The sequence below is a fragment of the Tympanuchus pallidicinctus genome, unplaced genomic scaffold (genome assembly GCF_026119805.1).
Source record: "Tympanuchus pallidicinctus isolate F22 unplaced genomic scaffold, pur_lepc_1.0 scaffold28, whole genome shotgun sequence".
NCBI lineage: Eukaryota > Metazoa > Chordata > Aves > Galliformes > Phasianidae > Tympanuchus > Tympanuchus pallidicinctus.
The window spans coordinates 6733770-6750131 of NW_026294745.1; the positions used below are offsets into that span (position 1 = coordinate 6733770).

Consider the following 16362-nt stretch of genomic DNA (forward strand, 5'->3'; position numbering starts at 1 on the left):
AAACAACAGCTGAATAGGACTGTCTGTAATAGCTCTGTTTATTAATAGAAAATGATGTTTCCAGAGTCTGACTCTGAATGTCCCAGGAAGCAGGTGAGGTACCTGTGCTAGGGAGTGCAATAGATGGTGGGTGAAAATCTGAGTAATGTACGATCACGGATTGTGCCGTCACATTTTTCCTTATTGATATGGAGAGGGCAAAGCTACAGCTGCTAGGGATGCTCTGCTAGCAGAACAGCGTGTGACCTCAGAGTTGACCTCTGTCTCCTAATGCATGTAATTATAAACAAAAAATTGCTCTTTTCAGGAGAGAGATAATTGCATAAAATTCTTTTTGTTCCGTTCTCAGTGCTAACCGCTGTTCAAACAGCAATCACAGCCCTTCCCTGCTGCCTTTTTTGGTGAGCACCACCTCATTTTTAGTGACAGTTATTTGTGTCCTTTTGCTTTTTAGTGTACTTTTTAAAAATGACAACTTATTTTGGATCTGGAACTAAAAAAAGCCCAAAGCAACAACAGCACCTCTTCAATGGTTAATAGCACTGTCTGGGTCTCTGTCGCGCTTCTCATTGTGAGCGAGTCTGCGGTGCTTCCTGCACTGACACGGGCAGAACCTGCCCTGCTCCCTGCTGAAATGCAGGGGTCCTGGGGGCAGCTTTTCACCAACCTGTGCAATGTTTGTCAGCCACTCAGGGCAGGATGTAAAGTATAATATCGTGTCCTTGTGTGTGAGATAATTACCAAGCATGGCATGGACATAAACTTTGATGTAGTTATTCAGGGAAAAGATGGCACCTGTTCTGGTTTTGTATCTTGCTGACGATGTCAGAACACGTGGTGCTTGAACCCCTTCCTGTACTCTGTCAGTCATAGCATTGCTGTTTATTTTAGACTGCAGCTCTTTACCTCCAAGCTGTATTTGCCTTTTCTTAGTGATGTGATCTTGCCACAAACTGCACTCAAATTTCCATTTTTCTGCAGTGCAGGTGTTACTGTTTCCTCAAGTTCTCTCTTTAGTATCAGTATTTCTGATATTTTTTTTCTCTCAACTGTTCAGGTCTGTATCTCTTTCATGTGGGGCACTGCTATTTTTTGTGTCAGTTTTACAGTTTCTGTACAACCTAAGCAGCCGTGGTCAAGATGTAGTTTTTGCCGAGCTGTTAAACACCATCGGCGTTTGTGGCAGGAAGCAGAACTAACCAACTAACCTGGAGGCAGCTGAGCTGCACAGCGTTCACTGAGACTCCCTCATCTCTTTTCTCCTTTGCTCTTGGTGTAGCAGAAGGGCAGAGCAGCCTTTCTCTCAGTTATGGCTGAGGGCTCTTTGAGGGCAGATCCTGCATGAATGCACTAGCAGAGTGGCTGAGAGGATTGTGGCACAGCAGACTGTCCTGTGCAAACTGCGTGTTCTCAACTTAGTGGATAGGAGGGCAAGTATGGCCCCGTCTGGAGAGGGAAGCTAGTGCTGTCGTTCTGCCATCATTCTCCAGTCCACACACAGCCCTCGAGTTGACCCATCCACCCATCCAAGGCTCCTTGTGGCCATTGAGAGGCTGCCAGTGTGGGGTGAATGCCCTTATCCATAAATACGATTTTCAGAACTTAAATGGCGCCTGGGAATTGTTTGGAAAGCATTCATACCGTTTCATTAAAACATGTTGAAAGCTCCCATGAAGTTTAACGTGCTTGGAATTGTGCTTTGTCAAGGAAGGTAATGTGGGTTCTGGGCTTCTAAATTTTGTCATTTGAAGGTAATGTTCCTGGAGATAACTGGGTAATGTTGTGTGCAGCTGAACTGTCAGAGGGGCACTGGGCGTCTGAGCAGTCGGCATCGTGGGGCAGCGCTGCTTCAGCAGTGCTTCGGAAGGCCATGTGGATGGTGCTTCACAATGATGGGCTTTAAGCTGTTTCCCTAAGCAGGTGAAGCAGAAAAAGGGCAGGATTCAAAAGAAAGAGGAATAAAACTTGAGATTTGTTGTTTTCAGAGCTCAGCTTTCAGGAAAACATCAAATGAGCATTATAGTTGGCAACCCTTTGAAGCCTGTGTCTGTGTTAGTAAAGTGCTGAACTTCAGTTCACAGTTCATAGCCTCAATAAGAGACCCCGGGACTGCTGCCGTGGCAGTTGGAGTGCATACTTCTAAACACACTGGGATGTAAGTAGGCCGATCTCCTTGTCTCGGTTCAGCTCAGCTCTGGTCTTTGTGCAGCGCTCAGTTCCTGGTTTTGGAGTAGACGTGGATTTTCTGCCTCACAGTGCATGGTGAGACTCCTGATGAGTGGAGTCTCAAAAGAAAACACTACACATCAAACCTTTCATCGGGGCGGCTCAGCCGAACGTAGTGCAGAACACAGCATGGGGCCCTCGTTCCATGCTGGGGAGTGGGGCTGTGCTGGCTGTCACAGCTGTGGGTGCACTCCAGCAGCCCTGGTACTGCAGTGGGTGAGCTGTCTGTGGGTTAATGCCCCAGCCAGTGCTGTGCATGGAGGCAGAGAACAAACAGTTTTGTGGAGTTGCTCTGTGCCAGCAATTAGGCTAGTTAAGCTGGTGAACATCTGAATGAATTGTGGCTGCAGAACAGTTTGAGCTAATCTGAGTCATGCTACCCTGAGCACAATGCACTGGGTTTCTTAAGGCAGCAATAATTACAGTGTGCTGCTGGTTGCTTTTGAACAATGTACAAATCAGTAAATCTAGAAGCTTTATTTAGAAGAACGCAGTGAAGCTATCTGCTTCGTCTTCCCTTCTGTCTCCTGACTTCTCCCCCCTCCCATCTGTACCTCGTGAGAAGTCTGTTTTGGATTCAGTCTTGCCCTTCAGCTTTGCCACCAACGGCAGAAATGTGGATTGCTATAAATCCATTTGTCTGCATTAATATTAATATGCAGATTATTTTCCTCCTTTCCTGGAAAGGGTAAGCTGTCTTCCTTACCTCATTCCTCGTGGTGGCACATTGATATGCAAGGCAGTGATTCCTGTCAGGAAAAGCTGCAGCTTGTGATAAGTGAAGAATGTCTGGGAGGGAGCAGGCAAGCTGTGTCTTCTGGAAGCATGCTGAGCCCTTTGTCTGGGTTTCTCCATGTATTGCACTGACTGTTGGAGTGCAAGGCTGGAATTATCTCTGTATACACATGGAAATAAATGTATGTGAGGGTGATCACATTTTTACTCACACAAAACAAAAAATATACGTGAGCGCAGGAGTCAGAGGATACAAGAATGGATAAAGAACCATAGAATCATAGAATCGTTAGAGCTGGGAAGGGAGCTGTAAAGGCTGCCTGCTCCAAACCCCTGCAGCACAGCGGGACCCCGCAGCCCATCGGCGCTCACAGCCCCACCGCTGAGCTCAGCTGAGTGCTGCGATGGGCACCGAAGGGCAGCCCTGGCTTCTGTTCCTCACCAGGTTCATTTAAGGATGATCAGCTTCTAATGCAATACGTTGAAGATAAGATATGTATTTTTTTGTCTGTCCATTTCAGATGAAAATCTGTCAGAGTTGGTATAGCAGGGCGGGCAGCAGGCAGTAGAAAATGACTGTGTGACTGCTGAAGGGAGCACAAGAAAGCCAGGAGGGCATCGTTAGGGTGCAGACTGGCATAGCTTGATTTTATAAATGGAAGGCATAGCTGGATTATTTAGCAAGGGATGGAGCTACCAACTCTGTGTTAACCATTACATTTAGCAAAAATGGAATTGTTGGAATTTCTTAACAACAGAGCCGGATTGAGAGGTTCTGTTAAATTTATTTGGGATAATGCTGTTTGTGTCAATGCTGTGGGCCTGTGCTTAGCAAGTTGCAGTGTTGTTCTGAACGTACAACTGTAGTATATTAAGGTGTTATGGATTTTAAATTATCTTCTGAAAGATGGAATTTCCAGAAATTCCTGGACTGTCCTGGGCTGATGCTTTGACTTTCTTTGTTGTAGAGGAGCTTGAAGAGAAAACCCTAAGATGGCTGTAGGAGGGAGGCTAAGGACTGTTTAGTAACAGTATAGGGTACCCCAGATTACTGGGGGCATTCCTGGTCCTTCTCTCTAAGAGAAGGTCAGAGTCATGCTGACACTTGACGAGAGATGGTATGAAGACTTACAATTATGGACTGTTTATTTTTGCTTTTTTTCTTGAGTGGTCTTTGAACAGTTTTCACAAGGCCACTTCACATTGCCATTTTTAGTATTTTATATATATGTTTGAAGTCATTCTGTAAGCACAGATTTCACTATGAAAACCAGCACAGTTCTGACTGCAGAAACTTGCTTTGAAGTTTATTTGTGTTTCTGAAACACGTTACAAAGGTTCACAGAACATATGTAAATCAAGCACAGTGTTACAAATGGGGGAGAGAGCTGATGTGATGTGCTTAGGTGTTAAACAAAACCATGGGATAAGTGGATGGGGCTGCAGCTGCTCAACTTCTCCCTTGTATAAGGTAGGCTCTGCTTAGGTGTGTTAGCAACTTCTGTAGGCAAAATGTGTGTGCTACTACGTTGGGGACTGAATTCCAGGCTCCCCAAGGAGCCTACTAAGCAGGCTGATTGTTACCTATTGGGTTGGATTAATGTAAGAAATTGTGTATTTTTTTTCAATCAATCTGATCTGGGGAGTGTGATATTTATTGTCTTTTCATGTTAGTTTGTTGCAGGGGTGTCTGCCCTTCCTGCTGATCTGTTGCATGAAATGGGTGCCTGTGGAGCTCTCTGATATTTTTCTTAATCTTTATTTTCAGGATCCAACAAACCTGGATAAATTCAATGTCTCTAACTTCTTTCATGTTAAGAACAACATAAAAGTGGTTGATCCAGGTAAGGCTGAATTGAAGGTAGGCTGAGAAAACAGCAGCCCGAATTTGGAGCTGGCCCTTTCACATCAAAATGTTGATAAATTTTGAAACAAAGGTGTGGTTTGTATGGAAATCGTGAACTGTCTCTGAGTGCTGTGCAGACACAGAAAGTTCTCCATGTCCTTTAAGAGGATGTGGAGAGAGGGAATTGAAAAGAGGAGGAAAAATAATTTGCCAGTAGCCTCGTAGCAGAGCTAAGAGCAGCAGACCTGCGTCCTGTCACAGGCTGCTCCCACCTGCGGTGTGCTGGAACTGCACTGACGGTGTGCTGCTCATCCTTCTGTCGGGATGGCAGTGGATACCTTCTGAACTGAGGTTGATATGTTTTTCTGAAATACTCCTAAAATTATTTCATTAAAAAATAAAATATCCTTTTTTGTTCTTTGTGGATATTACGGCTGAGGAATTTGCTTTGCAATTTTATTTATTTATTTACTTATTATTTTGTGATTCTTTGGTAGGCAAATGCTTACTGATACATCTGCTAATATCACATAACTGGAGGGAAAAGTCTCTCCTGTGTCCGTGGGGTTTCCACTAGAACTGTTTCTGCTGAGGTCTGTTTGCTGATTCTGAGCATGGTGTGTTTTTCTGAGTCTTAACTGTGCTCAGCTCCTTAATGCGAACTCTTCAAGCAAGCATCTTTCTCTATTACCTACTCATTTTTAGAGGGTAATATCTGAAGGATGGAATATTTAATTTTCAGCGAATAGAAGGCGTGCCAACATGAATAAAACTTGCTTTAAAAAAAAGAAATTCTCCAGTCTGCCCCATCAGCTTCCTCCTCCTGGTGTCACAGATCTGATGTTGGGAGTTTTGCATTGCAGACCTGGTCGTTCAGCGGCCGAGGGGCAGGGTTTGATGCTGTACCCAGCAGGCCGTTGTCTTCATTGTTCTGTAGAAGCAACTTGATGAGACCTGCGTGAACTTGGATCATTTCTAGTGGTTTCAAAGAGATTTCTGCAGCGATTGATTTGACGTTGATTTTTCTTATTCACAGTCATATCAGCATTAATTGTGTCATATTTCAGGTTACCTTGTCTTTAGTGTTACGCATTGCTACTTGTTATTGCTTCTGCAGGAATAGATGTAGTCACTACACTTTTTTAAAGAAGTAGAAATATCTGGAACATATTGGTGTAACAAGGAATGTAGTAAGCTGAATGACAACAACAGAGTTTTTCTTTTAATTTGGAATGTATTTTAATTTAATTTGGAATTTAACTTTGTCTTATCTAGATGAAGAAAAAGCAAAATTGGATCCATCTTATTACTTGAAAAATACAAATACAGAGACCCGAGAGACTTTGCTGGAGCTTTATAAGGAATTCAAAGGTGATGAGATTCTAGCAGCCACTATGAAGGCTCCTGAAAAGAAGAAAGTGGATAAGCTGAATGCTGTAAGTTGATGCAATTTGTACTTTGGCACCAGTATAGTTCTTGAAGAAAGAATATTGCAGGATAAACAGATGCCATCCCTTGTGTTTTCAGTTACATGGAAGTTTATCATAGTTGAGAATATGAAAATCATACTGAGATTCCATGGGAATACATTGTGTGTGTCAGTGAATTTCTTTGTTGCCTCATTATGAATGAACCTAAACACTTTAGAAATAGAGCAAGGAGGAGGAATCTTTCTTATGTAGTCATGACATATGTGCTGGGAAAATCTTTTTTTCCCAGTTTGCAATCTCCTGCTTTGAATTTGTTTATCATTGCTTCCTGCAGTTACTGGCAGAAGGAACACACCTTAAGGGCAGTACAAGTGAGTCATTTCTGGTGTGGGCAAATACATAAATCAACTTTAGTTGCTTCCCCATTTTTTCCACTGTAATGCAGGATTTTCTGTGGAATATTTAAAGGAAGTTCTTCCAGGTGCATGTTGCTGTGTGTTCATGGTTATCCAAAGGAACGTTCATCTGCATGTAGATTTCCTCCAGCCAGGCAGAGTATTTTTCTTTCCTTTTATAATTCTGGGATGTCTGTGTCTTCATGCTTTGACTCTACTTAGACAAAAAAGAGTAGTAATGCAGCATATGGCCTTTTATGAGGAGGCTTGGAGGTAGCTTCTTAATGAGTATATATGATGTATCATATGTGTCCCATTTTTAGAGTGTCATAGCATTATAGAAAAGTTAAAGGTTTAGAGAAGAAAAAAAGGGGTAAGAGATAATGATGAACTCTGCTTGGAGAGTCAGATCATCATGTAAATGAGCTAATTATGAACTTGCATAGTAGGCAGCATAACCTGATGGACAGAGCATTGTTCTATATTCTCTCAGCGTTGCCCCAGCATCACTGAAAGTACCTCTTTGTTTCTTAGTCTTTCTAATTTACTCTAACATCCATGTGTGATGCTCACGTTTCCTTTCTGCAACAGAGTTATGAAGCTTAAATCAGAGCCATGGGACAGGAAGGGCCAATGGATGTGAGGGGTTGGTTTGTCTCTGTGGTTCACTGGATTTTCCTTCCACTCAGCAGTGTTGCAGAATTGATGTCTTGCCAGCAGTACTCCTTTCATATCTCCACCTGTGGACAAACAAGTAAATTCTGACAATAAAATCTTTGGGTAATAATGTAATAAATTACTGTGGAAGGAATAAACCCCTTCAGCTCAGTGCCTGGGCAGCCTTAACTGGAGGAGAAATGTTATAGGGAACAGATGGAGAAATACCACTGCATCACGTATGTGTCCCTTTCTATAGGAGCTAGAGCAGGAAGTCTGTCTTCAGAAGTATGATGTAAATGCTATTTGTGTGTTTGTACTGCTTGTACAGTATGCAGAACTTAAATGGCGTTTAAAATAGATAAATTCTAAGATCTAATGTCTTTCCCCTTGCTTTTTCTTCTGCAAACAGGCTCATTATTCTACTGGAGCAGTAAGTGCCTCCTTCACCTCCACTGCGATGGTACCTGAAACTACCCATGAAGCAGGTACCAGAACTCTGTCCTTAGAGCTGTTTGCTTACCTTGCAGCTTTAAGGTGTGCTCCTTTGGACATGCACTTCCGCTGGGATAAGGAATGCGTTGCTAAGTGTTCAGTGATGATGATTGCAAATGTATCCCTCAAGCAGATACATTTGTATTTCCAGTGATCTCATTCTGGAAATAACGGAGCAATTATGAATTAATCTCTGAATGGCAGTTACTGACATCATTAATTTCAGTTTGATGTGTTTTTATGCCTGGAACCCACAAAATGGGGTGTCTGCTTACGTAAGTTAGCTGTGAAGTGCAATCTGTCCTTGTATTGCAAGAAAATCTTTACCACCCTTTTGGTCTAACCTAGTCGGGTTAGATTAACAGCAATTTGTTTGATGACGACTTGTGATTTACTGCTCTTCAAAGTTATACTCTATCCAAAAGTACATTTCAATAATATGAAGATTTTCATTTTCTAGCCTCAGTATAAATTTGTAGGCCTTACTAAATGTGAACATTGATTAAATAGCTGAGCAGTTAGCGTGTCTGTGTGGAGAGATGTCTGGCCTTTGGCTCTTAAATGTACAAGTTCTGAACAAAGATTGAACGCAGTACTGAGGTGACGTGGTTACTAGGTTCTGTTCCTGAATTGCAGTGATTTACACGTGAATCTTTGAGCACTGAAAGTGTTTGGCTAACTGGATGTTTCAACACAATAGAAGTGGAAATATTCTACATTGATCCCTTGGTTTGACTTTCTGGTAATGTTTGCAGCAGTTTGGCTTCATTTGTTTTCAGAACTGTAGAGATCCTCGTATGTCAGCAGTTTGTGGTTGGCTGATGACAACCTGTTTAACTTCCAAATTTAGTAAGAATTTATTTCATTTCAAAGTAATGTTTGTGATTGGTAGACATTACTTGAAAATTATAGTATATAACATTGAATGTTCCTGTGATTTAGAAATATAGATATACAATATCTATATTATATTGTTGGCTCTCAAGGAGTTGGCTTTCTGTAGTACAAAGCGTTTTGTTCAAAGAGGTTAATGTGGGGCTATCAGAGATAAATTGCCAAGTACAGTCCCTGAAGACCTGGCGTACTCTGGAGGAACAAGCCAGAGAGCAGAATCTAGTAATTTGTTTGCTGACCAATGAATAAAATTCTAGAGATCTATGTTCTGCTTTTTTGCTTTGTTACAGCTGCTATTGAAGATGATGTTGTAAGATACCAGTATGTGAAGAAGAAGGGCTATGTACGACTTCACACTAACAAAGGAGACTTAAATTTGGAGCTGCACTGTGACATGGTACTGTATGCCCTGTAGGATGCAACTTCTAACTTATCTCTAGGTAACAAATGCATCAGGAGCTGGCAATGGAAGTGTCTGGAGATGAAGAGTAGTGTGTAGTTGTAATAGAAGCAGGTAAGTAATCAGCTCTTGGTGATTTTGTTGTGTCTCCTGCATGGAATTTCATCTTTCAAGCAAAATATTACAGGTGATTCAAAGAGAAAGGTTTTTTCAGTGTCAAATGTATTCAAACACATGAATTGCATGTAATAGCTGTGTTGCATCCATTATGGTTCCAGACAGGGTGATCTGCTGTAATATTTATGTCTTTTATTTTATATGTTGTACTACTGTGTGTATCAATGTGCTCTTGAGAAGCGTCACACTTTTTAGCGGGGCAACTTCTAATATGTCAAACTGTGTGTTTAGAGCTTCAAAGGGCTGAGGGTACAGTGACCCAAGTAGTGACTGGATAAGAAAGGCAGACATAAAAAAGAAGAAAGAGCACAGAGAAGGGAGACAAGATTGCTCAGCAGATAACTGGAAGAACCAGGACAAGAACCTTGATGAAAAAGAGCAATCTGAATTAAGTTGATTAAGTTCCCCAGGAACTGTTAGATTCGTTTCTAAATCCTGGCCTTTACAGAACAAACCTAAACAGGTAGGCACACATTCATTTAAAAGTCAGTGGAGTGGAGTTTTTTTAATAGTCAGTCCAGCTTGGTTCTGCAGGAAATCTGTGGCTTTTAAAATGATAGATGTAGTAAGACTTATCCTAGACAGATGATGGCAACACTGACGTCTCAGATGACACTGTGTGCCAGTGTGCTTGTTTTTTCATTTCTAGAGGCGTATCTGTATAAGGAAAATATTTTTACTACAAAAAGCCCAAACCATCCATTGCATGCTGAGATTTTTAGCTTGGGAAATCAGAGGTCTGAAAGTAGATCTTTTGGGGTTTAAATGGTAAAACAAGTATGTCCTTGTCAGGATGCTCTGAGAGCTAACGACAGTGATGCTGGCTGTGATTTGGGGTGCCTGGTATAGAATCCAGAGATGCACTGGGAGAATGCATGCTTTTTTGCCTAACTTTGTGAACAGCTGGGAGATACGAAAATGAGCAAGAAAGACAGTCCTGCCAGCTTTCCCTTCTCTTCCTTTCTCACAAGCAAGAAGCAAGATATGTGCAAACTTTTCAAGCTGATCTATACAAAGAGTATGAGAATCTCCCCAACAACAGCTTATGGTGCTGGTAATTCTGTAGGCCTCTGTCATCCGTGCAGGTGTTTTCCATGCTCTGAAATAGTAACATTATGTGGTAAGGCAAAAAGCAGAGGATGTTACTACAGCAATATTTGGGGGAAGCAGCAGAACGAGCAGATTGCCTTGAATCATTTGTTTTGCCGTATGTTCTGAAACTGGCTCCTGGCTAATGCAGACTGACTGCAGCTATTCTTGTCAGCATGGTTTCTTTGGCCACACGTGTGACCAGTATCACTCAGTACTGAGGACTCAGGCTCAATCGCCCATTATAAACTTCTTGTATGATATCCATTGTTTCCTTTTTTTCTGGATGAATCCCTGTTTATCTCCCTTTCTCACACTGCTTCATTATGTACACGCTGTGTACCGTTCTGCACAACCAGACCTGCATGAACACTGGCCATCTGTTTCTTTCTTTTCTCTGTGTCAAACATATCTGTATGAATTAAGCAGACCTTTGGCTTATTTGAGGAAGATACATATATTTAGAATAGTTAGAAGAGCTGACTGCTGTAGGGAGGTTTTCACAATGTTCACTTTAGGTCATTGTCCAACGTCTATTAAATCAGTTCCTCCTGGAGATGCTTATTTTTCTCCCCTTACTGTATAAGGAGCTTTTGCCCTTAACTTCTATTTTCCTCACGCGCTCTGAACTTAGGCACATAAGGTAGCTCAGTGCAAAGCAAATATCTTACAGACACGTAATACATAAATAGATTGCACAGTTATATGTGGATCTATTGAGATTGCAAAGGCAGATTACAGAAAATGGGGAAATGCCAAAATTAAGGCCTTAAACACTCTGTTCACTCTGCTGGTGAATATGCACGGTAATAACAGTAACAGTATTTCATCACATGATGTTTTTGTTAATCCTCTCTTCTGGATCATTCAGTACATGAGCTGAATCAGTTCTGGGATGTATTTAGAACTGTATAGTGAATCAGTTTGTATGCAGGATTTTGTTTCTCTGCAGACATGTAGAATGTGGGTAAGGCACTCTGTGACCTGAATGACTCCCTTGAATGCAGTCTGAGGGAGTTGGAGTGAATCATAATGCCTGCCCAAATAATGTTGCATGGGCTTTTTGGTGATTGACTTCTCAGCCTTCATGATCTTTCAGTGTAGCTGGTGTGGGTAGCAACAGCTTTTCAGAAAGACATGGAGTGAGAAACAATTTTCAGCTCAAAGCACTGTATTGATACCCACTGGTAACGCCAGCAGATCTGGGGCCTCTGGGTTCATCACACAGTTCTGTGCTGCCTGAGTGAATGGGAGAGTTGATAACAGTATTAGGCTGTCAGTGCTGTTTGAATTCAGCCAAAATGTGTATAATTTGGGGAATTTGTTTATCTGCTCTCTCTCTCAAGCAGTGCAACTGCGGGAACAAACATATGATTTCTGAGCTATATTACAGTGCTACTTAGCTTCTCTTTTAAAAAACTGGGCATTATCTGGCTGGTTGTTCCCTTGGCCTGACCACAGGTTCCTTTTTGTAACTGCTGGGTGATATCCTGTGCTCGGATTTATTACGGAAGACATGCTAGCAGTGCTTGAAATTGTAGGGTACTGCAAGCATGTGATTGTGAAATGCTTTAGGAAGCTGAAGTTGCTATATAAGTATGATAAATGAGTACCTGTGTCTAGAGGTAGGATTTAGAACATTCATTGCTTTTTGAAATAGTCTTATGGACGAGACTTAAATATACATTTTGAGGTGAAGTCTTTTTGCCAAAATAGAGAACCACAAATGACATACTTGCTGTTGTAGACTGTGTCTCTACTTTGGAGTCTTTGGTTGCATTTTCATGGCTATGGGCTCCCTATTTAAAAAATATATATTCTTGCATCTCTAAACAGAGCAGTCTGCACTGCTGCTCAAGTCCACTGGGTATCATTTTTGTTTTTAACACTCTCCCCCCAACCTTGGATTCTTTCTCTCTGCCCTCAGTTCTTGTGATTCCAGTTCTCTTTGGATGAGAAGTAGTTTTCCCTGGTTTTGTGAGTGAACTGGCAGTGCGGATTGCTTGGAGTTCAGTTCACATGAGTGTGGAAACTTTTGCTGTAAAATAAATTGAGGCATCTTCATACAGTAGTACTTAAAGGTGCCAGTCAGTAAGGTTGGTAGTGATGAGAATCTTCCAAGCTCCAAAAGCCTAATCATGAAATGTTTTGTACTGATCCAAGGCAGGAAGTCAGTTCTGCGGTATGATTGAAGTCATCTTCAGCTACTTAGTGACAGGATACAGAAAGAGAGCATGAAACAGGGCTGGAATCCAGGTACTTTCTGTGTCTGTTCAAAGCACCAGAAACCGCTTATGTTCCGGAACAATGATGTGTGGTGTAAGTCAGTGACCTGAGAAAAGGCAACTGAGATTTTGGAAGAGAAATTGGACCTTTTTTCAGCCATTTGAGTTTGTGCCTCAGCTGTTCTGCCTTCTCTTTGCACTGTGGTCGTGTGCCTGTTGCTCTTTGTTGCTGTTTTTTTTTCCTGTTTTCTTATTCAGAATTTCCAGAATAAGCAATCATAGATGCCTGATTGCATGAGTGCAGCAACATGGACAGCCTGCCAGATCAGACCAGCAGTCCTTCATGACAACAGATCGTATTGGACTCCTAGTCTCTGTACCTGTGAAAGGGAATACAGATACCTTTGCCTACAGGTTGCTTTGAGGCTTGTGGTTTTTTAAATTTTCATTGTACCATGGAAATATATGTAGATTTTTTTAAAAAGCACTCCAGAAGGTCCTGTCAGAATGATGAGCAGGTGGTTTGGTGTGCTGTCTCCCTTTTCTCTTTTGTGCAAGTTGTCACTAGAGAGCTGGTGGCTAAACACATGCTCACTGTAGTAATTGAATGGTAATCTGTAACTGCCATGTCAGGTTTTGTTAATTCCCTTGTGTCTCTTTGATGTAATACGTTAAGCTTTAAGGGCAAGTTGGCGTAACAAAGAAGAATGTGAGATGGATTTCAAAGCCCCATCCAGCACTCCACAAATGCTTTTTGAGGTTTTAGGACTTGACAAACTCTACTTAATGATGATGTCTTGGCATAGCTATCTGAAGAAGCCATTATTCTACAGATAGCGATGTTTTAATCTTTCAAGGCCCTCTGACCTATTAAATATGCCTGTGATCTATAACTGTGTAATGTAGCCCCTATTCTTTGAAATCATCTTTCCTTTTGTGTGAGGGACTATTCCAAAGATCAGAAGCTTATGAACTTCTTATCCATTTCCAATGGGAAAGAAGTGAGTTGCTTAAAAAATCCTTTGACCTCTTTGCATGACCAGGTCCTCCAGGCTTCCTGAATGTCTCATTTTCTGTCCAAATTAAACTGTTAAAATCTGTTCTACTCACTTTCTGCCAACTGTATGGCAAATATATGGCTGATGTTTTACCAGTTTACTTGTTCTCTCAGTAGTTCCCCTAAGTAACTTGTTGGGGTGAAGTATAGTGGTTGTAAATAGCTTGGCCTATTTTCATCAAATTATGTAATTGTAGAAAGAGCTGCAAGTTTTAGCTTCGAAAGTTCTGGTTAACAGAAACTGGAAACAAATCATTCAAACCATTCTTTTCCAGTAGCAGAAGTGCTCAGCCAGCTTCCTGACTGCCTATCCCTGCACTGTGGACCTTGCTGCCCTTGGCTTTTTATGCCCAGTTTCCTGATATCCTCTGGCTTTAGGTAATTGGGAATACATTTTTCACATTTGGACCTTTCTGGCCCTCTCGCACCCTTGGCAAGTTGGATCTGGCAGAGGGAATTGGTTGCTGTTGGATTCTCTTCTGCTTTTGGACAATTGACGGTGCAGGAATCCCATACCAGCTGTGTCTGCCACTTGGTGATCCCAAGCCTGAGGATGAGGCAGGCAGTTTGGAGTTACACAGCTGCTGCTCTTCATCTCTTTCTGACACGTTTCTTGTTTGTACCTTGGCACTGATGAGAGCAGGGTGACCTTGAGAGGCTGACAGCTACCAGAGCTTTACTGTGTAGCATGGAAGTGATTACAGGGTGCATTTTCTTAGAAGGTAGAATTTTTGTGCTATTTGCAGACTGAAGAAATGCCAGGGAGCTGCTGCAGGACTTGTGATGCTCCAGACTTTACAGCTGCTGGAGGCTACTTAAGCAATTTAAATTGGATCTGTATTGAAACTGTACCTAGTGATTCTGTGTCTTATTTGCTGGCTCCCAGCCTGCTTCTGCTTTGTCTGGCAAGCTCCTCCACTCTTGTGGCTTACGGATTGGAAGGGGGAAGGGCTGTTTTCTTCTACAATAAATTAAAGTTAGAGGAAAAGTAATAACTGCAGCTAGGAATGACGACTGCCTCCAGAGAGCTAGCAGTTAACATTGACAAATTAGATGAGTGAACTCGGTACCCTGTTTAGCTTGAATTGTTCTCTGCTAAACTGATTGATTGTCCCTGTACTTGCAAAATTGTGAAAACTGAAACTGGAGCATGTCATTTCTTATTGGCAACTTGTCTAAGCTAAGCATATCAGATTTGAAAAAGTTTTCAGTAGCATTGTTAATGTCAGAACCGAAAAGTGCCTCTTAAAAGTGAAATTTAGCAATCTGCTATAACCTTTGCTAAACAGCTTGTTAAATTGCAGTAGGTTTCAGTGTGATGAGAATGCTATCATTCTACTGTTTGTTCTAAGAAAACTTTGATGTTTTGAGGTAGCAAAATAGGTAAATGTTTGCTGTCAAGTCAGCAGTCTTTTATCTGAGATGAGTTTGCTTGTTCTGATTCCTTAAATATCAGTGAGAGTCTTGCCAATTGTTTTACTCCACAGTGCCGTGATGCTTTTATCTTTCCTACCTCTTTGGAGCCGATCTCTTCTGATCACAGAACACAGAGTGACCCAATGGCCAAATTGAAGTTGGTCTCCCTTACACAAACTGCATCATCTCTGAATTGAACCACAGCGGGCAGTTGTTGTTTGTTGGTACAACCTGTCACCACAGGATCACCGTTATCTTTTGTGGTTCTTTTTCTTAGAGGCACAAGCAGAAAGTTTTGCATTCGGTCAGCAGTAAATCTCAGTCATACAGTTGTCTTCATATCAGGCTCAGATTATCGAATTTATCCAAAGCAGTCAATGCCAAATCTCCCACGCCAAGTGCGCCTCAGCAGCTCTTGTAAGCAGTATCCTGTCCAAAGGAGAAGAAAAGGGCTCGAGGTTTGTGGGACTGTGCAGAACAAAGTTGCATTCTGCACCAACCACACAAACATAACTGGACTTTGAAGCCTTTGTTCCAGCTACAAAGACTGGTGAAAAATGTGTGTAAACAAACCCAGCTTTGATACCTGAGTGTGAGATCTTGTGGAAAATGTGAGTCTCTCAGTCGTGGGCTACCAGTGTGCCCACCTGTTCAGAATCTCCTCTCTGCTGCATCCCTCAGCCCGTTGCTGAAGGCAGAAGGATGGCACTCGGGATCGCGCAAAGTTCTGCAGGCACAGCTGCTTTCTTGTTGGCTCGTTACTGACAACAAACTCCAGCTCTTCCTACTTCTGGCCATTCTTGTCTCAACATCAAAAGCAACAGTTAACGTCTCCCTTTTTGTTCTTTTTTCATTATTATTTACATTATTTTATCCTGCTGTGATCTAGATATACATGTATGAAAGTCATGGCAAAAACATCACCTTCTTTTGTAATCCCGTTGATTTGAAAGTCAGCAACAGGAAAAAGGTTATGTTTTCTTCATAACCCCCAATGGTTTCTCGTAAATCCATAATGATATTCTCAATAAGCCAAACTGAAAAATTGCTGAAAGCTTTTCTCTCCAAAGAGTGTGGCAGGACGGAGCTGGGAAACCCTCCCTTCCTCTTGTCCTAACGGGAGAACAGAAGCCAATCTGCCTCTGCATCGCGTCCTTCGAATTAAAGACACTTCTACTCTCTCCAAGTGGCAAACACTAAGGAAAAGAACGCTTATACTGAAGTGATTCTCGCTTTGCAGGTCTCCTCTCTCATCAGTTAAAATGGGTCACTCCGTTTGTAAAAGCTTAACTCACAGTTGGTATTGGACAGCTGAGAGCC

At 41.9% G+C, this 16362-nt stretch overlaps 1 protein-coding gene across 2 annotated transcripts in view; it reads left to right on the forward strand.

The window, feature by feature from the left end:
• PPIL2 (peptidylprolyl isomerase like 2) overlaps window positions 1-16362 on the forward strand; it is a 56467-nt gene that overhangs the window by 13491 nt on the left and 26614 nt on the right. For both annotated transcript variants that reach the window (XM_052691373.1, XM_052691372.1), the window contains exons 9-12: window positions 4730-4805; window positions 6083-6243; window positions 7702-7777; window positions 8969-9075. In XM_052691373.1, the coding sequence (XP_052547333.1) occupies window positions 4730-4805; window positions 6083-6243; window positions 7702-7777; window positions 8969-9075 (420 nt within the window). The remainder of the gene's footprint in view (window positions 1-4729; window positions 4806-6082; window positions 6244-7701; window positions 7778-8968; window positions 9076-16362) is intronic.